Raw genomic sequence first — 25,902 nt, 5'->3', positions numbered from 1 at the left:
CAATAGCTTCCTCCAGCTGACCAAAATCTAGGCCAGTTTAAGTACATTTACATGTAGCATCTAAACAATAGCCACATGCTATTTTCGATAATGAATATCATAGTGAAATGTTTAGTGACACATGTTTGCTGACAATGGGATATAGATCAAATGAGGACTACCATTTTTAAATATGTGTTGTTTGTGTTTTTTTAATGGGATGTTACTGATACATGAATTTTATAACATGTGATCAATGCTCAAATTTATGGATTTTTACTATACGTATACAGTACCTAATGCATCATGGCTTGTACTACACAAATGTAAGTTATCAATATACAAGTGTATTTCAGACAATTTTGTCTTTGTCGAATCAAATTAAAGTATTTTTGCACCCACTTTTATTACCCCTCCACACAAGCATAATTTTCTTTAGCTGACTTAGTCGGTTACGACCCAGTTCGGTACACAAGTTCGTTGAGTTCTATGGACCCCAACCATTGTGTTATAGCGAGGTCTAGATTATATGTAATTTGTAATGATCATCTATAATCAAGATATTTGATAGTTAAATTTTTTACACATGTATAAAGTTCTATTTCAAGTTATCGGGTGTAGACTACAAAGGAGATATCAATGATTGGTGACATAGGTGTTTAAACTCATTAATAATAATGTTAATAATAAAACATGTTGACAACTCAGGGATAATTTCTCATTGGTGAGTGGGGTCAGGTGGGTTCTCTTTCTTATAATGTGGGATTCTTGCAAAAAGTCATGTAGCTAGTACTAGCTAAATGTGTTTTCGCCCCTTATGCTTCTATACTAAAATATTAACTCTGGGACTATTGTGAACTATTTAAAGGAGTTCTGGACAATGCCATTTTGATACATCAGGTCTACTGGCAGACCAGAGTATTCGAGGCTCTAAACTTCACTCAGAATATTCAATTGTTTTGGACCTGATTAGAACTTTTGAGGATCATGTTGGATTCAATTCATAAAGTTCCTCTTAAATTTTTATTTAAGAACATTAATAATTAATTTATTTAAATTTTACAAAACTTGATGGTTTTGCTTCCTTCTGTTACTTAATGTCCATAGACTTCTAAGAATAGCTTTTACAGAAATACTTGATAGCAGTTGACAAATGTTAAAATACACACTAAGTTTACAATTCTTCAGAGGTGAAAATTGTCCCAAGATTATTATATGCCATATTCTCTGCAAAGGATGTAGAGGTATTGGTACATTGGTAATTACAGTAAACAGAATGTTCACAGATAAATTATCAGACGTATATCTTACATTAACAGATATCTATGTGTCTTGTTCTTGAAATCTGGTTCTCCACTTTCTATCATTTTCTTGAAATCTCCCCTCTTTCTGTAAAGATAGTATTGATAAGTTTGTTAACAATTTGTCTTTTCACTACAAACAGCTTAAACTCTTTATCTTCTGGTAACGAATGTATGTGATGCTAAAAATAGCCTAGTAACCCCCGAGATGCATATACAAACTTCTAATAATACTCTCTTGGTCCCGGCTGGCTCACACATGCATTTAAAGACAAGGATTGCATTGGATGAAATCGTAAGCAACTGGTGTTTTTATCAATATTTAGCCAATGATAAAATTCCTTACATAAAATGATGAAAGTGTTCTATTAGTAGTTGTACAGCATAAATGCAGGAATTTCCTTTAAAAACGAGGTCAATTGTTAAAGTGAAACAAAATGGCAACATTCATGTATACAAAGACGATTCCAGCAAAAGTTTTGAAGGATTTGAAATTGATGACATTGCAAATGACACTGCCTTTAATGATCTGATTAAAGACGAAGGATCAGACATTAGTTCAAGTCCTGTTTTGACACCTGACATTTCATCTGAGGATAAAATGCGTGATAATCTATTCTAAAACATGAGGGACCGTTACATGTGGATGACTTTACAGTAGATTCAGGGCCAACATTTAATTTAGATGAAAATGCAGGGGAGATAGATTTCTTTTTGCAGTTTTTTCCTGAAGAAATATTCCAGTTGTGCAAAATAGTAGTGAGAAAACTAGTTTAATATTTATTATAAACACAACAGATATTATGATGTATATCTTTTGTCATGAATATGTGAATATAAACATTAATTCCTGAGGATTATGTACTTGTTGGTGGAAATTAGTGGCACAAAACTTGGGAAAGTGTTTAAAAAATTAGTTTAATTCTAATTACATAGTTTGCATAGGATAAGATTCCCGTACAGAAATTTCTTATGGATTCCGTATGGAATACTTATGGAATCCGTATGGAATAGATATGGACTGAAAAACTTATGGAATCAGACAATTTATTCCATATCAATTCCATAAGTACTTCACAGCAAGTGAAAATTCCATATGGAATAAAGTTGCAACTTTAATCCATAAGCACTTTTTTCCATATCGAAAGCAGGCTCATGTATTATAGCATCATGGAAAATACTCTTTGAAGAATTAATAACCTAAACTATCTGATTAAAATAGAAATATTGGTGGGAGTTTGAGTACATGTATATGTCAGTGTAGCTGATGTGGAAGGATGAATATATACTCAAAAATTTTAAGAAACACATGTATGTCAGTTTTTCTTTAATTTATTTCCACAGATGTTTAAAAACAAAGACATGACCAAAATAGCAGGGAAAATGTAAACATGATTAGAAATTTAGTATTAAAATACAAGCATAGATGAATCTTTGGTGCAAGGTGGATTTTGGGCTTGATCTAATGTTTATTCTGAAAAGTAATTTTTTTGGCTTCCTATTAAAATATGCTCTACAAAAATCATACCATAGTGAAAATGTGACTTAAATTTCAGCAAAACCAATGAACATTTCTTGACATTCACTCAAATGTCCATTTTCACTAAAATCATGGTATTTTAGGAGATTTTACCAAAATTTAAGAAAATATCAGTGAAATTTTGTGATTGAAATTTCACTGATTCTGCCAACATTTCTGAAAATATCAGTGGGAATTTTTGATTGAAATTTCACTGAGAGTTTGTCAAAAATTCTAAAAATATAGTGATATTTTGTGATTGCAATATCACTGAAATTTTAGTTGCAAAAAATATAAATAAGATATAATAAATTTTTTTTTGTTTCTTGTACAATTTGATTGATTTTCAGCAGCATTTATATTCCCTGTTTCTGATAGCTGTAATTGTATTATTTATTTTGGGAACAATAGCTTTTTTCCACATCTTTCTGTATTATATTTCTTTATCAAATTTTGTTATTGTTGTTGTTGTATTTTTCTCAACTTAAACTGGATTTAACTGTCCTCAAACAAGTTTTCTTGTTTTCTGTTTTGAATCAGAATTTCGCTTTTCTCCTGACCTGAATCTGATTTTCCTCGATATGGACCCTTTTTTAAATATCGTCTCCGAAACTTTTTTAAAATAATGCTCTATCCGGTCTCATTCCGCAATGGGCTTTCTAATAAGTATTTGTTCCGTTTATTATTTAAAGGATGATCATTGTAAAGAGCTTTTGATTGGTCAAAATTTTGTACTTGTCCAATGAGTCGTTGCATAACGGAAACTGATGGTAATGCTAAACATGGTGATTCGAGCGGGATATGAGTTTGAATAACCATTTGAAAAATTTGCAGCAAAGAAAATAGCTTGAATCAAAGTCGATGGGAGCGTAATTGGTCAGTGTGTATGAAAACTGAACGCCAGGATTAGCATTTCGCTTTTTGTGCCATAACAGCTCTACATTAGAGGCTAACGTGCTAAATAGGACAAGGAATTGAACCAGGATGATTTCGAAGTTATATTACTCAAAACTGATTAACTTCCAGGATGAATTTAAGGAGGACAAAGTATAGATCACTGGTGGGAATTCTTGCAAAATACCCATGTCTATCAAAAATGGTCATATCTTTGCGGAATTTTCTTGGCCCACACGTAGAATCATCGTTCAATATCGTGAGGCATTATTGTGTATATTATCTAAATATTCTAGGTGTGTTGGAATTCAATGTAAAATAAGAGTACTTCTATCATGATAAACGTTTGTCACGCTGCTTATTGAACAAGGACTAATTCAAGAGACCACAACAGCATCATAGTTTGTACATTAATAATCAACCTGCAGTACAAGTGACATGGCAGGCTTTTAGCATTTCTTTTCATGTCTCAAATGGATGCTTTTCTGTAATTTTGCATGATTTTCACAGTTGAATTTTTCAATGCAGATTAATATTTTATATATGTTTTAGTGTTCACAGATGCCTGTGCATATATTCTAGGCTTGATATTTTGATTTTTAAAATCACTTAATTATTTAGTGTCAAGCCAGATTCTTCACATCATGTTGTATATACTATAAATATTGTACACAACAGATAGACCTCAAGGTAGATCAGTTCTGCAATTAGGTTACCTTCTCTAAATAAAGTCATTATTATTATCAATTTTATTTTTATTATTAACTCCCATATCTCTTGCCTTGGATGTCATATAATTACAACATCTGTAAAAAAAATCATGCAAACTTAATATCACCTTGGTTAATAAAGTTCTGTTTAAGTCATATTCATTATTAATCTGAAACCTTCTGAAATGTATGAAAAACTTCTGAAACTTCAGTAAAATACTATACAATGATCAAAATTGTAGTGAAATCTCACAAACGTTTTAGTCAAATATTTGTGAAATCTCACCAGACTTTTCATATAAATGAAAAAGACTTAAGTGATGCCATTATGGATTAGGCTTTGCATGCAAGAAAGAAAATGAGGACAAGAAAAACCTAAATCTTATTTGATAATGTCTGTCAAAATAAAATTTATATCCATTTTAAAAATTATGGTGAATATTCATCATTGATTCCCAATAATGTCTAAGAATCATTAGGCAGTTTAATAGAAATCTGAAGCAGATTTTTTTTATGGTTTAGACAGAAATTGCTTTAAAAAACCCATCTGAAATCCGCCTTAAGTATGCCTGGAAATTTTTGTACAGGATGAACTATTACCAAATTCCATATCAACTATTTACAAATTCCATATGGACCATTTACAAATTCCATATGGTATATTTGCCAACTCCATATGGACTATTCACAAATTCCATATGGAGTATTGCCAAATTCCATATGGATTATTCACAAATTCCATATGGATTATTGCCAAATTCCATATGGAATTTTAATTTTATTCCATAAGGACAACCTACAGATCTCATAGACTAATTAGCATATTCCATGAAATTTTCCATACGGAGTACGTACGGAGTCCATAACATTTCCATATGGATACACTGAAATCCATAAGAGTGCTTTAACTATAGAATAGAAATGTCCATATGGATATTTCTGTAAAAGTACGTATGGATTCCATATCCATTCCATGTGGAAAATTTCGTACGGGTTGATATAGAAGATGAGGACAAGATGTGTACTACTAACTCAAGAAGCTCTCACTCAGGCAGCCATTATGATGCTCTGGGTTTCAGCCTACAAACAGCAGCTAGAAGGCAGGCTGCTTATCAGGCTTAGTAGGCAGGGCAGTAAGTACTTGCATATGCAGCAGGTAAAGAGTTAAGAAAATCTTCATTTATCAAGAGCATGAGTGAAATCACAGTCAGTTGTGAAGTTAAATGTACTGCGAAATTTCATTTTTTGGGTAAATTTTTCCAAACAATGAATCTAATGACCCTATAATTCTAATTTTTATAAATAGACTGTACTTTCCACGCTCTGATTGGATGTAAATGGTCACATGATACTGATCTGAAATTTTTTACACATCAATAAATTCTGCGGACTACTTTTGGTTCCCTATTACCAGATCATTTGATGTGAAGTTTTATCTATAGCAACGCCTTACACCCTAATAATAATAACAACAAACGCCCACCCACCCACTCTTCTGATTTCCGATCAAAAATGATAAGCCACAGCTTAAAATCGATCATTAGAAGTTAAAACAATATAATTGCACAGACCTTCCTGCACTCCAACACTGACCCCTTTTGCCGAAGAAGGCATATGGCAGGCTTTAGAAGCCAATCTTCAGAAATTATTGCATTTCACCTTGACAACATGTTACAGCAGTGGATATTAAAGGTCAGAGTCATATGTCAACCAAGGGATGTCACTAAAAATGGACACGATTTTGCTTTTGAAAGATCGAAATGCGTAGAAAGTAACAACGACGTTGCTATAACAACACATGCCATACGCAAACGTAATTTTCAAAAAAAGGAAATATTCCTAGTTTAACTGCAACAACCATTTTAAAATATTGATCATAACAGTATATCACTAGCATGACCCGCAATGACATTCTACCCCATATCACTGTATAAAGAATCGAGGAAACTAGGCTAGCGAAGATAGGGCTATGTATTCTACCACAGTTAAGAGGCTAATGAAAGAAAACTTTGATGTACATAAAAGTAAATGTTTTATTGGTTAAATTGGAATTACAAGGATTAAATGATCATGGTTGGGTATTTATCGATGTGTAAATTTTACTTAATCACTCATAAAGTTTACATAAAGTCCTTCGGACTTTATTTACTTTGTGAGTGATTAGGTAAAATTTACACATTGATAAATACCCAACCATAATCATGAAAGTCCTTCGGACTTTATTTACTTTGTGAGTGATAGGTAAAATTTACACATCGATAAATACCCAACCATGATCATTTAATCCTATAATGAACAAAGATTCAACTTAAGAATACATGTATCTACAAATTATGGAGTTATTTTATTTATTATTTTATGCAGATGATTCAATACTTCTGCAGATACCTCTTACCAAGCTCACAAGATTTTAAATAGTTTGAAAAATGATTGCTTAAAATGGAAATTATCAGTTAATGTTTAAAAAAAATAAAACAAATACTAGAGCAATCTGTATTTTGTAGGGCAGGTTATCTTCGAACATGTAAGAAATGACTATACAGTTCTACAAAGATTATAACTAGATCACACTGTATTTTTTTAGGATGCATATTTTCTTCCATAAACTTAAGGTACATATGTCAGAAAATACTAACCTCTAAAATTTCAGGAGCTGAGCACTTTAAAAAGTATATCATCAAGATTTAGAACATAACCTATCAAAATTTTGCTGCATATTTCTGACACTCAAGTTGTATAAATTAGTAACCAGAGATCAGATTGTGGGATATCCATGAAGCACCAGATATAGAAAAGGTTCATTTCATTTTGAAAATGCATACGAAGATTACAATATTCTGCTCTGAAAGTCTCCGTTTATAATGAACTGGATAGAATTTTTATGAGAAATTTTACATATATTTGGATACAGAAACATGATTTTTCATTTATAAAAATGAAAAGTAACAGATTCACACATTTTTATAAATATAATCTTCAGACTGAAATAGAGTGTAGGGGCCGTCCATTTAGTATGTACGCATGGAGGGGGGGTTAAACCCAAATGCATACACTTGCATAGGGGGGTCTATTAATAATGTATGTATGCACAGGAAACAAGTGGGTGTGGGTGAAACCTCAATAATAATGTCTAATATGTAACCTGTTTGACTGGGTTCAGTCAGCATTTGAATTTTAGCTGACACCAGACAAACTTTTTAAAGTTATGCAGCTTATTCTTTGATACATCCAGCCATTCAATGTTGGGGGACTTGTTTTATTAAACATGTTAATACTATTAATTCTTGATCGTTTCTGTGTGGATTAATACAGGCCATTCTATGGAATTTTGGGTGTGTGTGTGTGTCTGTTTGTTTGTGCCAAGCATACATATGCAGGTGGGTGTGTGTGTAAAAAAGTATGCATCTGTACAGAGAGGGGTGACGGGTCAAGCTTTGCCATATTTTTGCATACATACTAAATGGATCGCCCCTAGTCTGTGATTGCTGGAGAAATTGTGTCAAATTACTTTGTAACTCTGGCTTTGATAATTATGGTATGACATGACAATACATTGGCAATGAATTAGAATTTACATAAATGTTAAGATGATGATGTAAACACATTTTCATACAAGTGGTGGAATAAATTATTTGGATAGATTAAGCCTTCATAAGTACATAAAAGATGTCTTTACAAATAAAACATATTTAGATGCCTTTGGCAATATCTTTTTAGGTAATATGCAACTATATTAACAGCAGGGGACTTACTCTTAAGACCAAATATATCAAGATACAAACATATTTATCGTGTATAACATGCAATTTAAGCAAAATTGAAAATGAAATTTACTTTTCTGAGAATATGGTATATTAATGGAACAAAAAATCCAGTACATACCTTCATCTCTGAAAGTCCAAATATACAAATATTCAAAGATGCTGCCAGGATTTTATCTAAGTGTGGGGGAGCTCCTCCCTTGTCACAAAAATAATGAAGGAGTAGAAAAAAGCAGAAGGAGGAAACATTCCTATTTCAATATTTACCTACAACTTTAATATCCAACTCTCTTTCTGTCTGCTTTTCACTGTGTTAGAGTCCTAATGAAGTCAGAATATTTAAAAGATGTTGTTGCCAGCTGTATAATTTTTAAGCTGGTAATTGTTTCTGAGCTTAATTTGTTTCTTACCTAAGCATAAATATTGTTCTGTGCTGTGATTAGCCCCTTTCAGGACTGGTGGTACTAATTCAATTCTCATTGTAAACCTAAACCATGATATTAAAAATTCAACAACTTTAAATTTCCAAGTGCTCATGATCAAATCTAGGGAGTTTAGCAAAAGATAAAAGTACAATGATCCTGCCAGCCAACAAATGACCCACTATGGTGTTACTCAACAGGGCTGATTATGCCAGGAAAATGGAACTGCTGATTAATGAAAAGACACATATCAGAAATTAAAGAGAGGATCTGCAAAATCAACATTAAAAAAACTGATTACTATGTTTAAACATCAGAAGAAAGACCAAATTATATCATTGTACCACCATCTCTACCACACTGAAGAAAACATCTCAAAGCTGTATGGGTTACCAAAAATTCACAAGAAGGATGCCCCACTCTGTCCCATAGTATCTAGTTTGGGCAGGTACTTTATGCTTTGGCCATGTATCTAATTTCTATCAAAGATCCTCTAGTGGACAAAATAGAACAACATATCATCAACAGCATTCACTTTGTCCAAAAAATCAATGTGTGTGTGTGTGTGTGATTTGGATTTGTAACGTAACTTTAAAAAAAAATTAGTCATATCGCTACAATGTCTGCAGTGTGACAGTTTATAGTGATGTCAAGCATTTGGGCATCTTGCCGCAAACATGTAGCATGATGACCCACCCAGTCACATTATCCTGACACCAGGTCGACCAGTCCTAATACTAACCTCTTAATGCTGAGCGCCAAGCCAAAAGATCAAGGACTTAGCAGTAACACCATGTAGAAAACTGGTCTCCTTATGATGTATCAGCACTTTTCACCAGCATCCAGTGGATAAAACTATTGGTGTGATCAGAGAGAAATTAGAGGCAGATATTACTCTGAAATCTAGATGTGACCTCCCAACTGAACTTATCTGTGCCTTATTGAAACTGTTTGGACAGAACATACTTCATCTATAATGGTCAGTTTTGCCAACAGAAACAGGGAATGGCAATGGGATCCCCAATCTCACCAATAGTTGCCAATCTATACATGAAGGTTTTCTTTTAGAAAAAGGCCCCAAAAATAGGCCAAGAACCCATCGTCAATGTGGTTCAGATATGTGGATGATATTTTGACTGAACTACACGAGTACCATGTTCAGGAGTTCCAACGACCCATATATCCAATACACATTAGAGCAAGAAGAAAATGGCAAGCTACACTTCTTGGACATGTGTATACATGTAAATGATGATGAATCAAACGGAGTCACTGTGTATAGAAAACTAACCCACACTGACCAGTACCTGAACCATTTTTCCAATCATGATCTGTAACACAAGAGGTTAGTATCTTTAACACACTGAGCTAACTCCCTAGTCTTTGATGAGACAGACTGACTGGAGGAAGTAGAGCATCTGTTATCAACACTAAGGGTAAAGGCTATTCAGAGTGTGTTTTCAAAATTCCAGAAATGTGGAAGAAATAAAACCCACCACACAAAAGCAGAAGTAGCCTGAATAGAACCAACATTGGCATGCCATATATCCATGGTATATCTAAGTCCTAGCAGAGTATTCAGACAACATGTGATCAACATACATGTATATCAAAAACCATACAACATACAACTCTTTAACTCATTCAACCCCCGATCCTGTCTGTACGCGTGATCCGGTTTCTGCATTCAATGGCTGATCCTGCCTGTAGTCATGGTTTGTTTCCTCCATTAAATGGCCGATCCCATCTCCAGTTGTGGTGAATTTGTGTTAGATACATCTCTGACTGGTTACAAAAGGGTTTTTTCCAAGAATCAGACTAATATTAAACCAATCAGAAATGATTTTACTTTCCTTCGTGCACATTTGAATTGTTCAGAAACCATGGGTTACTTATTGAGAGCAGTTTCACTACCTGTGTTCTGTTCATGAAAAATCGTAAATGATGGCAGATGTAAGAGTGATTTTTGATTACGATGAGAGCAAAAATGAGGAGTTAATTGGGTTTGATCTTGAAAATATTGAGCAAGCAGAGATATGTTTGGCAGTTGATGTGATGATGATAGATTTCTTGTGGATCTAGCAGACTGGAGCGATCATCTTCAACCTGTCCAAACTAATGATTTTAGTGGACCAAATCCTGGACCTACAATGAACATGGACAAGGATAAAAGAGAAATTGATTTTTTTATTTGTTATTTCAAGAGGAACTATACTTCAACATTGCAGATGAAACCAAAGCATATGCCCAAAAATGCATCTTGGTATCCAACAACACCAGGTGAGATAAAAGCTCTGATTAGGTCTCATGTTGTTATGGGAGTCCTTCCAGCACCAGCCCAAGATATGTATTGGTGTAAGGACAAACGTTTCCATCCTTTCTGCATTGAAATGAAATTTAGTCATGCAAGATTTGAAAATCTACAAAATATTTTCATGTGACTGACACCAGCAACAACCAACCTCGAAGAACATTTGATCACGACAAACTGGCTCACATTCAACCAATATTGGAGCGTATTTGCAACACATGCACTAGAGAATACAACCCACATTGTGAGGTGTCCACTGATGAATCAATGATTGGATTTTCAGGATGACTGGGCTTTAAGCAGTACGTGCCTTTAAAACTGACCAAGGGAGGCATCAAAGTATGGGTTTGAGCAGATCCTCATAATGGATATGTTGGAGACTTTCTGGTTTATACTAGAAGAACTGATAACAATCCAGAATTGAATCTTGGATAAAGGGTTGTTCTTGAATTGATAGAACCTTTGATTCATCTTGGACACCATGTCTAGACCGCCAGTTTTTTTTTTTACCTCTCCAGACCCATTTCTTCAGCTTTGAAAAAAGGGTATGTATGGCTGTGGAACAGTTTGATCAAATCAAATAGGGTCTTCCATCTGGATTACAAAAAGTAAAGCTGAAGAGCAGGGCCAAAGCATAATTAAACAGAAAAGAGACACGAGAGCTACAGTTTGGCGTGACAAGAAGAATATCACTATACTGTGTACCAACTGATGGTGAGGCCACATCTGTTAGCCAGAAGCAAAATGATGGTTCCATCAAGGAAATTCCATGTCCACTCCCAGTCGAACTATACAACATGTACATGAATGGAGTAGACCATGTGGCTCAAATGTGAGCAACTTGCAGCACTGGCAGAAAGTCCTTGAAATGGTGAAGTATCTGGGTTTTTTTTCCTTTTCGACATTTCAATAGTAAATTCATATTTGCTGATAAAAGAATCATTGAACCATATTATCGTCACTATAAACAACAGGGAAAAAGCTAGAACCCAGTTGGAGTTTAGAATGAATCTTGCACATCAACTACTTGGAGGATTTGTAGGTAAAAGAAAAAGAGAGGTAGAAGTTTAACCCCCGATTCAGCATGGCCAACATTGGCCATTGGCCATGCCAAAGAAAAAAACCTGCAAAATGTGTTCACTGAACAAAGTGCGATCTGGACCAATAACTGGATGTGAACAATGCCAAGTAAATTTATGTGCAAAATGTTTCAAACCATATCACAGATTATATTTTGCTGGTTTAATTCAATGAAATTAAGGGCTGGTGACATGATATTTCTAAACATGTTGCACATAATTCTGTAAATAGTGTATAAATAAGTTGTGAAAAACTTGGACAAATAGGAAAAAGAAAAAAAAAAACATCACTGTGTAGACAAATTCATTTGGAATAATTGGTGAAAATTTCATGGATTTTTTTTGGATATAAGAAGAGAAATTAAGGTAAGAGTGAATGCATGTGCATGATGTTTAGAGAATTTTCCAAACAGGTAATAACTCTCTGGGGCACAAGCAGCTAGACACAGCTTAGTGCTGCTGGGGCATAGCAGTATTGATACTGATAACAGTGCTGGGGCTGAATGAGTTAAGACAAAACTTGCATTGTGAAAGACAAAACTGAAAATATGAAAAAATTTGATGTGGTTGTATTATATCAAATGTAATGATTGTGAGAAGAAGGATTACATCAGGCAACAGGCAGTTCTAGGAACCAGGATTAAGGACCACATCAGTAGTGAGTCATTGGTCATGCATGGACATTGTAGCAATATGGGACATTCCATTGTCCCCAATAAACCAATGTAATCACATCAGAAGACATTATATGGAAAAGGAAGGTGAAGGAAGCGATCAAAATATGACAGCGAAGCCAACATGGATGATGGGCTTGAATTACCACCCATCTACACCAGTCTCCTAGTATCAAGTGATTATTACAGGTCACATGATCAACATTAGTTGCTGATGAAGGGAGTGTGATATTGCCATAAATTTCAAACTCTTAAGATATTTATGTTCTAAGTATGGGAAATTACTAATGATCATAAACTATATTCAGGTGCATTGCATAGGTGCACATATCCATATTTATCATTAATAGAACCATACACATAACCATAACCAAGCTACATAAACCAAACATACTCGTTGAATGTTATTGAAAATATGGTAGTAATTGTCGAGAATGAACCACCAGTGCAAACCTACATAACAACAGTGCTATATATTATAAAACTGGACACGAGTCCAACAATTTCAAATATAATAATATGAAACATAATTCACCCCACCTGCTGACTTGAACTAGAAGACTTCCACCCTAATATAGTCACACTGACAGCTATGCATGAAATACCCCACCCCTACCATAGTATCTGCAGTAATTACACCTAATGCTTAAACATGCAGCCACATGTGGTATTTCACATGTGCTGCATAGATGACTTGAGCAACTTCATTTATATGTCAATGTTATTAAAAGAATAAAATAAAGAAATTAAAAAAAATAGTGTATCAAATTTGTCACCTTCATTATCTGGTAGTCTATGACATGTAGAATGCATCCTATCAGCTATTTAATAACACTTAGCATGCATCCTGTTTTCAAATTCCAAGGGAATTCTGTAACTAAACTATTTCTAAAATATAATTTTCATTTGATAGAGTCATATTCCTTTTGACCAGTTCTCGGTCCCTAGAGTGTATTGGTTTTTGAACCTCTGATGGCTTCCAGGACTCTTGGTTCTAATATGGAAGAATGGGAACCAGACAGGAAATGGGTGAAGATAAGAGAGAGTATGTATAGGTTTGATTGGCCACAACTTTTTGATATCTAACAGTAAAATTTAGATAAAGAATCATTTGACAGCTTACCCTTTTCGCCACTGAAAAACAATGTTTTACAGATGAAATGTCAGTCCCTTCAGAGACTTCATTTTAAACATGTATTACTGAAATTAGCACCTGATTCTTTTGGTGCAAAACTGAAAATACATTTCAAACATATCTAGATAAAAAATAAAAGGCAGATGGACAGTGGGTTTTCTTCATACAGAAGCTTGCATGAAGGATTGATCTATATTGAAAAATATAGGTTTGATCATTGCTATTGGCAAGCTTTCTCACATGTTCCATTGTCCGAACTGAGATTTGAACCCATGCAAACAGGCGAGATTTCAAGGACCTGTAGAGGCATGTGCCCTAGACCAGTCAGCCAACTCTGGGCCCACTCTGTGGGAGTTAAATTAATATCAAGAGTTGTCCAGACCTCCAAATATTTCTAGACGATGACTTTGATAATAGGAGGCTACATGTGTTATCAGACATTGTATAGATGCAGAAGAGCTCTTATTTAGAGTAGCAAGCATCTATTGAATGAAGACTATGAGAGTTATTTATCTTCTCATATCACCCAGATTCAATAGTGGTCATCATAAACAATTAACTGTTATTTATTTTTCACTTTTTTTTATAATACTGCTTGTAATATCACAACATATACAATTTGTAGATGACAGTTACTTGGTATACCTAAAAATATCCAACTAATCAAATGGACTGGTTAATCATTTCTTTCTCCAGTCTGCCATGAAATTAGGTGGCTTTGGAATGGCAGGCTGTCAGTTTCGCACACTAGGACCAACTAGACACTATACATACTCTTTTGGTGAAAACTCAATGTTGATATGAATCTATTCTGGGGGTAGTGATTTTTTCAAGATGGCTGCCATGATAGCCATAAAGGATGTCAGATTTGCACCATTTTCATTTTGGAGCAATTAGACATCATAACTCACAAGTCTTTTAGTAAACTGCCATGTTGATATACTCATCAATTTAGAAGAAGTAGCAATAACATTTTCAGGATGACTACTGTGGTGGCCATATTGTATTTCTAAGCAGTGCCACTTTCATTTAGGTCTCACTGGATAGTTTCATATTTTGACACCTTCCTAATTTTTAAAGTAGAAGGCATGAACCTAATTATCACAAGCCTAGCATTTATAAATTCACACAAAAGCTAAATCTGTAATTTGGTCCAGATTTACTTTGAGTTAACCTTGGAAATGGGTTGGCTAGTTGGTGACTGCCTGTCACAGTTAGAGGGGCATTGAAGATCAAATGCATACCATGGGCTGCAAATGAGCAGCCGACTTGGCTTATGTATTTATGTGCCTCTGCTACAGAGGTAAATACCTAAAACTACAAATCTAGATGGTTAAGGGGTGATGAAAAGTATGCTAATTTGTTATAGTACTAGTGAACTTTATTCATAAGGAACATACCGATTCTTTTAGCTGCCTTGTCAAAGGAAAATATTCAAAATAGCTCTTTAGGGGTTAGTGTCTGTGTTGGTTCAGTATAAAAGCCACCAGTTGCATCAGGAATTAACCTGATTGCCAGTCAAAATCTTGCACGTATGCTTTCTACAAAAACCATTAGTTTGTTTTTATTTGTATCTTCAGTGTAAAAGTAATCTCATTTTTCTGCAATAGGTCATTGTCAGATGAAAATTCACCAGATAAACTGTCCAGTGAGACCTTAAGACCAACTTAACCTTGGGATGAATGTAGGTATAAAGTTTCATGGCAATCCTCCATGTAGTGAGGAGTAGTGACAACTTGTGCTAATGAACAGGCAGAAGATGAAAATGTAATGTTTAATGTGCATCAATAACAGCAAAATTAGAATTTTAATCTCCCACAGTAAGATGATGAAATACTGGTATTATGAAGAAAAGGAAATATGATAGATCATCTACAAGATTCAGAGTATGATCACTTACACTGTTATGTTAAAGAAAGGTAAATATGATAGATCATTCACAAGATGCAAAGCATGATTACTTACACTGATATCTTGAAGAAAATATGCTAGATCATCCACAAGATCCAGAGTAGGATTACTTACTTAAAGTAAAGGGCTAAATCTGTCGACAGAATGCAATGTTCCAGTGTTTTGATGCATGACTTGTACTCCTCTGCAGATAAATGCTGCAAGATGTTATTGCCCTGTTGAAAGAGACCACATTTAAATTGCTAGCAAGTTTTTTTAAAAAGTATTTCGGTTTTTACTAGATTTGTGGTTGTGCATGTGTGATGTAATGTTGTCCTGGCTGATATGTTCAAAAGATTTCAAACTGTTTGCCATGCTAATTAAAGAAGTCTTTTAATCCTTATTACTGATGAAGGAGTTCTACCCTGTTCACTTAATACAATCATTTAAGTTTAATGACATCTCTAAATTTTACAATGCATTATTCTAAAAGACAAAATGGGCAAAAGCTAGCAAATCTGCAGTGGTTTGCCAATATGTCCATCATCAGGTGATGAACATAATGCTCATGTAGTTTCATGAAACAGCTGGACATGCGCTAACAAGATTAAACTGCCAACACTAGCAAGACTTTCTCAGTAAGGCAGTCAACAATTTTTGTTTAAGTTAGATTCATGGTTCCCCCACTTTTTAAAGATACATTTCCAGGTCATTTCCAGCATTTTTCCAGGGTGAAATTAATTTGTTGAAGGTTCACATATGATGTTTACTGAATAGAATTAAAGAACATTTTAACCTATAAAAAAAGTATTTTTGAAAATTTAAGTTAAAGATGTTTCTATTTCGAGATTGCCAGTACATCCAAGTCAGAAAGAAGATAATGCACTACACCACAAAATGTACAACATCAAACAAATTTGATTACTTTATATTCCTGTAAATTAGCATGTAAGTCATTTCAATGTACATAATAAAAGTTCTATTTTCACTTGGCTGACCTGCATTATGTTGGGATGAGGGAATATAATGAACATAAATTACTTTTGTTTCCTTTCAAACATTTAATTTTAAATAGATCAGAATAATCAGTTGTAAATCAAGATAACAGTCTATATGCATGTTATACAAAATAAACTTTTTTTATCGCAGTATGAAGAAAAATAAAAATAAATGGAAAGTATTAAACTATTATCTTGCAAAAAAAATAATAATTATGCCTTGAATAAATCAGTCTCAATAAAACCCAAAACAAGATTATAAAAAACAACCTAAACTCCTTAAGACAATTTGGTAAAATCCATGATTTAAAATATCATTTACAAAAAGAGTTGATTAAATTTTGACAAAAAGACCTTCAAAATTATATACTATATAAAAAAAGGGACTAATTTTCAGTGAAATATCGGATTGTAGAGCGATAAACCAGTCCCAAAAACCTGTATTGATACTCACAGGAGCTTGTATTGTCTTGTAATATTCAAAAGGCTCCTATCATTTCTTCTTTTCATAATCAATGTCTCAAATGGATGAAATCTTTAGACAATAGAACAGTTCTAGAACAATAAATACCACCTGCTTTTCTGTAATTTTGAATCATTTTCACAGTTGAATTTTTCAATGCAGGATATTTTATATATGTTTATGTGTTCACAGATGCCTGTGCATATGTTCCAGGCTTGATACTTTGATTTTTAAAATTACCTAATTATTTAGTGTCAAGCCAGATTCTTCACATCATGTTGTATATACTGTATATATTGTACATGACAGATAGAAGGCCTCAGGGTAGATTATTTCTGTAACTAACTGTGAGTTACCTTCTTTAAATAAAGTCTTTATTATTATTATTATTATTATTAATACAAGATATGTCAATCTCCCATTTCTCCTGCGACCTAAATCATATTTAAAACCAATGCTTCAAGCTCCATGTTGCAGTGTAAAGGTTTAGCACCAAAGTTCAACTCATAGATTCAACATTCTGGACAACAAATATAACTTAAAACAAATGTGTCCATTTTCTAATCTGGGTTTACTCTGAATATCCCCACCAAATTTTATCCCATTCGGACATCTAGGTTGGAATGTGAGGTCAGATAAATTGCCAATACTATAAACAAAAATTGGAATTTGCCACCACGGTGCAGTAATGGCATATGGTAGTAGCTTACCAACGGGCCTTGCAAACTTAAATGATGTTACACTGAGTCATACCTGCATGAAACCAACAGGAAAAATTATTTATTTCTGAGAAATGACAAGTATTCGTTATGTCTTTAATCCACTGACAGACTATACAAAACTACAGTAAAGATGAAACCTTACCCAGTATTTGCCATCTATATTACTACAGTAGTCCCCATCTTATAAGGCCACCCTTATTGCAGCAGGGAAGTGGCCTTATAATGAGGGTGGCCTTTCTAGAGGGGGATGACAAATGCGAATAGTAAATACATATGAAGAAAGTCACAAGTACATTTAATTCTAAAACGTTTAATATTTTCATTAAAAAATCACATGCATGTTATGAAATAAATGTAAAACAAACTGTTTCATCATTTTCAAAAGAATGTTATGAATGACCATTGATATAGTTTTAAAACTGTCTTTATAATTATGTTACAGATCACATCATCTGTCACTTTGTTGGTAACAGTCTAAAAAACAAACCAGTCTCGTCACAAATAAAAGTATCCTTGCTGTCATATCCCCTGCATATATCGTTTAGTCTTTTGTTCCAATCTTCAACAACTTCATTATTAACATCAGCTGATTCTCCACTAAGGACAGAACACTTAATATTGTGTTGCACTTGAAATCTGTGCAACCATCCGTTACCTGCGGTAAAGTTGTCATATCCCAATTCAACTGACAAACTTGTTGCTTTTCTTGTCATTCAAATCAGGATACAACATCTCCTGGCTCAAACAATCTTCCTTTCTCCGTCCATTTCACCTTCCCACTTATGCAGAATTGTTTCCTTATCTTTCATGATATTGTTTATCCGAGTATTTCCAACATTAGTTTTCTGCAAGGATCCTCGACTCCCCCCACCTCCCGGTCAGTTGAATTACTTTCACTTTTTCTTCTAAACTGAGAATTTTTCTTTTCCTCAATGACATGTTGAACTTTCTGCAGTAAGTTATTCATGTTGCCAACTACAATACTGATAAAACAATTTTTTTATGCATCTAAACAAATTTCCGTGTTTTTAAAGGAAGTGATCTTGTCACGTGATAAATTAGTCGTAGTCTGGTACCCTATTGTTTTTATACATTTCTTTACACTAAGTGAGAGAAGCCAAAACGGCTTCGATATGTACCATTAACATCACGCAGATTTGACCTTGCGGTCGTTAGGATTTGTAATTTTGACAATTATTGTCAGTAGTAATAGCCACTAATTATCAAAGTGAACAAGCTCAACATCTTACTAAGGGAATCCATAAAGGCTATCAAACCATTTTCCTGCTGACTTGTGTATTGTACATTGATGCTCCACTTCTCAGCTGTTACTACTGTTCAATAATTGTAATCTTAACAATAATCAGAGTGACTAAACCGGACATCTTATGATAACACAGCAGCAAGGCTAATTGGATTACATGTACTTACCCTTTTGTATGGATTAAAATCTGAGTCTTTCTCAGCTTTATGGAATAAATGTGGCTTCTTGTGAGGCTTAAATGATATAATATTTACTTAGTTGTACAAATACTTTTAACACTTCTTTCAGTAATGAAAACCTGACATCAGGAAACAGAAATCGGATTACTTAACACACATTATGAATAAAATACTGTTTCTGGATACATATTAAAATAAAATGTGACCGCTTGTGTGGGATACATTTTATATTATTGCACTAATATGCTGGCCGCTGGTCACAATAGCCGGGTGGCCTTTCGTGAGGGGTAATTTTGAACACAAACTTGTCAGTGCCAACGGATTCTGGCCATAAGGAGCGGGTGGCCGCTGGTCATAGGGGCCATTCAAGAGGGGGACTACTGTAGTCAAATGACTATGATATTGGAGATCCAATAGTCGTGTGATATTAGAGCAAACACCTAATGTTGCTGTAGAAAAATTAAAATATATTAAATGAAAGTCTGAAACCTTTTGTAAAAACCAGAAAGAACATATAATTCTCAAAATATTTATTTCGAGAATGACCAGAAACTTGTCGCTGTAGCCGCAATCTCGAAAGTCATATTCATCAAGCATATAGCACATGTCAGACCCGTTAGTCACGTGTTACAATAAAACAAGTGTAGCTGATTTTGGAATAAATATATAAAGAATTGTGTGATTTTTTTGTTTTGTGTTCTTTATTATTACAAACAGTATATGACTTTCATTTAATTTTTTTCTTTTTCTACAACATTTGAAACAGGTTATTATTGATATCAGGTGACTACTGGATCTATGATGTCATGAACATGTGGGTTGCAAAATATGTGTACTTGTGCGATTAGGCTTAACAGTGCATATCGCGATTACCAGGTAAAATTTCATCAGCGTCATAGTTTCATCTTGTCTTTCAAAATGTAACGATGTAAACTTTCTCAGAAAATATATCATTTTCATATCGATTTCAAGCAGATATAACATGATGACAGCATTTAAGTTTGCTAGGACATCTGATAAGCAACAATGCTTTGTCGACACCATGTTGGCATCTAGTGATAATAGACTGGCTTTCAACTTTACATTTAAGAAAGGATACCAATAATCAAGCTGTCTGTGCAACAGCAAGTATACTAGCTGAATCTAATCCACTGAAATATTTGGATTGGCTCAACAAATATGTTTATGGCAAGCACCTAAATGATCCATTCTGCAATCTCAGAATATTCTGGTCAGAACTAGATAAATTTAACTCATGATCAGTTCAGTTATAACTCAATTACATAATGGTTTCTGGCATCAAATGTTGGCAGAAAATTCCCGGGGTTTTCCTGACTTTCATCAATATTTGCAAAATTCAAGGACTTTTCATGGTCGGGCAAAAGTCATCAATTCTCCTGACTTTTTCTCGATTTCTTGGTAGTGTGGGAACCCTGTAGATCACATTTCAGGAAGGTGTAATGAAATATCATGTACTACTATTGTCAACATGTATTTAAAAAAATTCTTAAGTGTTATCTGAGTACAGCAAAGGCAAACATGTTCAGCTAAAAAAGTTAGTGAAGTACACTTAAACCTCAATAACCTCTAATTCAGTTCAAACAATGCGGTTCTAAACCCCATGGAGCTTAGAGGCTTCTTGCAAGATCTACAAAATTGGTCTTATTTTTAGCTTTGCTTTTTTTTAAGGTAATTATTATTCAAAATGAAAGTGGTAATAGCATACATCTTCTGCCATGAGACATACTCAGATCAACACAACATGCTGTCTATAATTGTTACCTTTGAAAGTAATGTGAATTTAAAGTGACGACCTTGGTCCAATTCTCTAGTTTTAAATTTCCTGAGAGAGGAGAATGTTGGCTCCGAGGAAGCCTAAAAAGAATAGTGCTTTTCTCGTTAAACAAGAAAAGGGGACCAGGTGGCTGCCTTGTAAGAAAAGACAGGGTTTAGTGCTAGGACACACAATTTCTGAAAGAAAACAGCATTAAGGTATGCAATTTTAACTTTCATATAAATTTTTATTTTTGATTGTTTGTTTTGTGCAAATGTGTTTGATATGACTAGGATCCATATATGTATCATTTATTCAGTTTCATAGAAATCTGTTGATGCTAAAGTTGTTATGCAATTTATCTCGTTAACTTTACATTACTAGCTCATTGAAAGAACTGACAATTGCATGCTATCCAAATTTTCATATGTGTGGGATTTTATAGTGTTGTATGAAATAATTTCCTTTGTCTGTTAGGATGATACTGATTATTGTGAGTTAATGATAATCGTATATTTATATCTGATTTTGTAATGTTTAAATAATCTTTAAGTTAGAGATTGCCATGAGCTAGAATTTTGTGAATTTTATGCAATAGTAATCGAGCATGTGGTAGTGTAAAGAGATATGGTAATGCTAGATATACCACTCATGTGTTAAATTAGGGTAGGTCGCTGTGAAGCAAGGGTGATGTTCTATCAGATTAGTTCAGAATTTGTGCAATGTTTTAACAGTTATTTATGCTTCTGAGTAACAAGTGAGGGAATTTTATGTACATACAGAAAGTGATATGTATAGAGATTATGGGGAAATTTTGTCCTTTATGGAACAGCTTTCTGGGGAGAGACTGGACAGTCTGAAGATGGAAGTCCAAAAAAGGAAGTGACGAGTTCAGAATAAAGGACTAGGAAGTCCAGAAAAGGTGAATCGTTCGGGATAGGAAGACTTGAGGAAATAGGAAGATGCTAATACATGGTCAAGGGAGGAAGGTGATGCAATCATTCATGGACATTGCGCTTTTTTCACTGCTCGTTATTATGATGAAATAAATCCAAATAAGACACTGCTATTAAATTATGTTGCGATAACTTAGATTGAATTGGAGATGCTGCTATTAATTGTTATTGATTAAATTTTGTTATTTTTCTTGTCAAGGGGGGCCTTGTATTGCATTATTTCTTCCCAATAGTCTTGCTCAGTTCTCTGTAGATATTCCATCTTTCCACTCCCACCAGGCTGTAAAATCAAGGGAGGTCATTCCCTAGATAACACCAGCCAAATCCAATTAACCACCCCTCTTACTAAGACAGCGAAGTTACAGGCAATAATTCTAAGAAAAATTGTGCAAGAAAAGTAATTTGTTGACAGGTACATCTTCAGGGCAATGACCATAATATTCAAGGCAATAAAAAAAAAATTGAAATTAGCCATGCAAACAAGATTGTTTCATTATTTTGTTGCGAGTACATCTTGATCTTGAACATGCATTTATCCTAGGATAGGATGATCATATGATATGGTATATATTCTTCAACAGCACAAGGGTCTCCTTATAATAATTTCCTAATGTTTGGACACTTTCACCCTTTAAGTTATTTTTGTTTTAACTGAAACAATTTTTAAAGAATAGTATAAGCTTCAAACCTGACCTGGTTGTTTAAAATCATGATGCAATGGTCAAAATGGTGGTGCTCCATTACAGATGTACTGTACAACACAGCCAATGGAGATGCAACTCTGAATAGGAAATAAAAATATCAATGATAAAATGATTATAAATTCATTAAAAATATTTGTAAAATTCTTTTAAAACTGATGTGCATGTCAAAAGTCTGCTTTGAAGATAACAAGACGACTTAACACAGAATATTCCTGAAAGGAATGACAACGTTATCAATGTATATACATTACATCATCACATACAAAATAACATGTAACATACCAATACTGACAACAGCTGTATAAGTAGTGGACAGTACAATGCTTTCAAACCCTCCAGTCAAAGTATAAAAACTCAGTTTAAGAAAAACAACAAATAATCAAAAGTCCTTCAAATAGACCGACATTGTCTAAAGAAAAAAATTTGCAGGAATTCAGGACAATTATTTTCTATTTTACTGGCAAAAGTTAAAACCCTCTCTAAAATTAATGAGCATTAAGATTTTTAAATTACTCTGGCAGACATAGTGGATGGAAGGTCAGCACCATTTTTCATTTAGGTCAAATTAGGCATTCTTAGAAGACTTTTGGAGAAACTCCATGCCAATATGAATAAATGACAAGACATACAAATGTTCATTATGGCAGCTATACTGGATGTCTGCAGGGTACCATTTTTGTTTAGAACCATCCACATACTTTTGATGAAACCCTGTTCATGTGACAATCAATTCAGTACAAGTAATAATAACAGATTTTTAAGATGGGCATCATGGTGGCCATATTGGATGCGAGAATGGCATCACTGACATTCATAACCAATAATATATATACAATAAGATTTTTTGTGAAAATCTCATATCAATACAATTTCTCCATTTAGGCTGAGTATTGACAAAAAGATTTTCAAGACAGCTGTCATAACCAATTTCAGATTAGCACCACTTTCATTCAGGAACAACTAGATTTTATCATCTGGTGTAAAACCCATTTCAATAGGACTTTCCAGTTAAAAGGAGCATCAATAATAAAATTTTCAAGATGACTGGCATGGTGGCCATAATGGTTGTCAAGTAAGTGCTATTTTCTTAGGTAAAAACCCATTGTCAATATGCCTTTACATCTAGAAGTAGCCATAAGATTACAAAAATGATAACTGTGGATATCAGACTGACACAATATTTAAGATCTTAACACCATAAGAAGTCTTCCAGTGACAATCCATGCCTATACAACTTTCCACTCAGAGAAGCAGCAATAACAAAATTTTCAAGATGCCAGCTTTTATGGCCATACCGGATTTTAAACTGGCACTACACCACTCCCTTGATAACTTGCGCCCTGATAACTCGCGAACCCGCTTATAACTTGGTGTCAGGCGTGGATCCCATTTTTTAAACCGAAAATGCGCCCAAAAATTATCCCTATTTGTTGGAAATTTTAATCAACACTATGAAATATCAAATTTAAAAATAACTCATACAATTTTTACATTTTCTTTCCAAATGAAATTCCTAGTACACCACAATTAACGATATGTAAGGAAATTTTGATCAATGAAAATGTCACTTACGCCGAGTGGAGGCAGTACTTTAATACATAAACACAAATTAAATAATTTTTTTATCAATTGAAATTTGTGTTCTAGTTCCATCTTTTAGTTACTTTTAAGTGTAATCATCATAAGTTCAATGTGTCCTCTTATAATTAAACGTAAAATGCGCCAATCTACCGTAACAGCTATGTCCGCGAGCGTTTCTCTGAGAACCTAATTAAGTGCTGAATTTGTTTTGATAACTGACTTGCGTGAGTATTTGTTGCATTGTTGCACTGAATTAAAAGCTGGCCTCCTTTATATTATCACGTTAATTATGTCTTTGGAAGTAAAAAAAAGGAGGTGGAATAAAAGAAAAGTTAAAAGGCACAACAATCAGACTAACTTAAAATCTAGCGGCCTCGGTCGTATGTCGGGTGAACTCACTTCATTTGATCAATCGAACACTGTAATAAACGTTATTGTGTATGTAACAGAAACTACCTTAAATTAATCGACCTTTTCATAACTGTGATCAAAGATAACAAGGCAGCAAAGCGAAAAGAATACTTCGTAAAATAAAGAGCTTTATTTCACAGATATGGACCATTGTGGGCAAGTGAGTTTCAGAGAATTCTTGAACTGGCATATAGAGATATCCTCAGGGATGATAAGAACTTTCATTATTACTTCCAGTGAAATCACGACATTAACACTGTACTAACTGAAAAATAAATAATTGAGTTTTGACGTAGATGTGTCTCTAAATAAATGTCACGTCTTGAAGAAGAAAAAAAAGAATCTTGTTTTGGTGGTGTATCAACAGGTAGTCTAGTTCCCAAATTGTGGACTATCGATTTGGCAAGATACTATTAAATACCACTACGGGAACCAGACTCATCAAGGAAACAAAAATCAGTGATGTAATACACAGATTTTTCGCGTACACATGATGGTTGTTCAAACCAGTTGGAACATTCTTTCATATGTTGGATATTTTGAGAGAAACAAAATGTTATTTAAATAGAATAACAAACAACTTCATTAGCAAAAGCGCATTATTAAAAATTATTATTGATGTGATTGTAAAATGAGGATTCAGTCATTAAACAGCCCAGTTCCCTAACGCACCCCACCCCCATGGTATTCTCGATGTCAAAGCGATTCTTTTTCAATTTTTGGAGGTCCCTCGGTAACTCGCACCTCGCTTATAGTGCGGTCTATGTTTGTGGACCCCGTTGTGCACGACTTATCGAGGAAGAGGTGTATTTTGATTTATGACCAACTATAATCTTAAGTTATCTTCTGTTTAAAACCCCATGTTGCTTAGACTTTCCATACAGTAAAGTAGTGAAAACAAGATTTCAAGATGGCTGCCATATTGGTTTTCAGCTTAGCAACAATTACATTAAGGACCAAACCTAGACATCATAACAAATCTTAACAGGAGAGAAGCAGTTATAACTAGATTCTCAAGATAGCTATTCTGGTGACCATATTGAAATCAGAGGGGCACCATTTTCAATTAAGACCAACTAGCTCTTAGATCATGAATGTGTGTGTGTAAAGTTTCATGGTAATCCTGCAAGCAAAAATTTAGGCAGAGTAGCAACAACAAGCTAGTGTCAATAACG

At 34.0% G+C, this 25,902-nt stretch overlaps 1 protein-coding gene across 3 annotated transcripts in view; it reads right to left on the bottom strand.

The window, feature by feature from the left end:
* Positions 1-25,902, bottom strand: part of LOC149795516 (cGMP-specific 3',5'-cyclic phosphodiesterase-like) — a 412,811-nt gene that overhangs the window by 82,423 nt on the left and 304,486 nt on the right. For all 3 annotated transcript variants that reach the window (XM_089965316.1, XM_089965315.1, XM_089965317.1), the window contains exons 14-16: positions 22,725-22,812; positions 15,811-15,911; positions 1,291-1,368 (exon numbers count right to left, since the gene is read on the bottom strand). In XM_089965316.1, coding sequence (XP_089821442.1) covers positions 1,291-1,368; positions 15,811-15,911; positions 22,725-22,812 — 267 coding nt within the window. The remainder of the gene's footprint in view (positions 1-1,290; positions 1,369-15,810; positions 15,912-22,724; positions 22,813-25,902) is intronic.

The sequence above is a fragment of the Sinohyriopsis cumingii genome, chromosome 7 (assembly GCF_028554795.1).
Source record: "Sinohyriopsis cumingii isolate HCF-2022 chromosome 7, ASM2855479v2, whole genome shotgun sequence".
Lineage (NCBI taxonomy): Eukaryota > Metazoa > Mollusca > Bivalvia > Unionida > Unionidae > Sinohyriopsis > Sinohyriopsis cumingii.
Note: the sequence above shows the minus strand (reverse complement) of the source record. Positions and strands in the feature narration are given on the sequence as shown.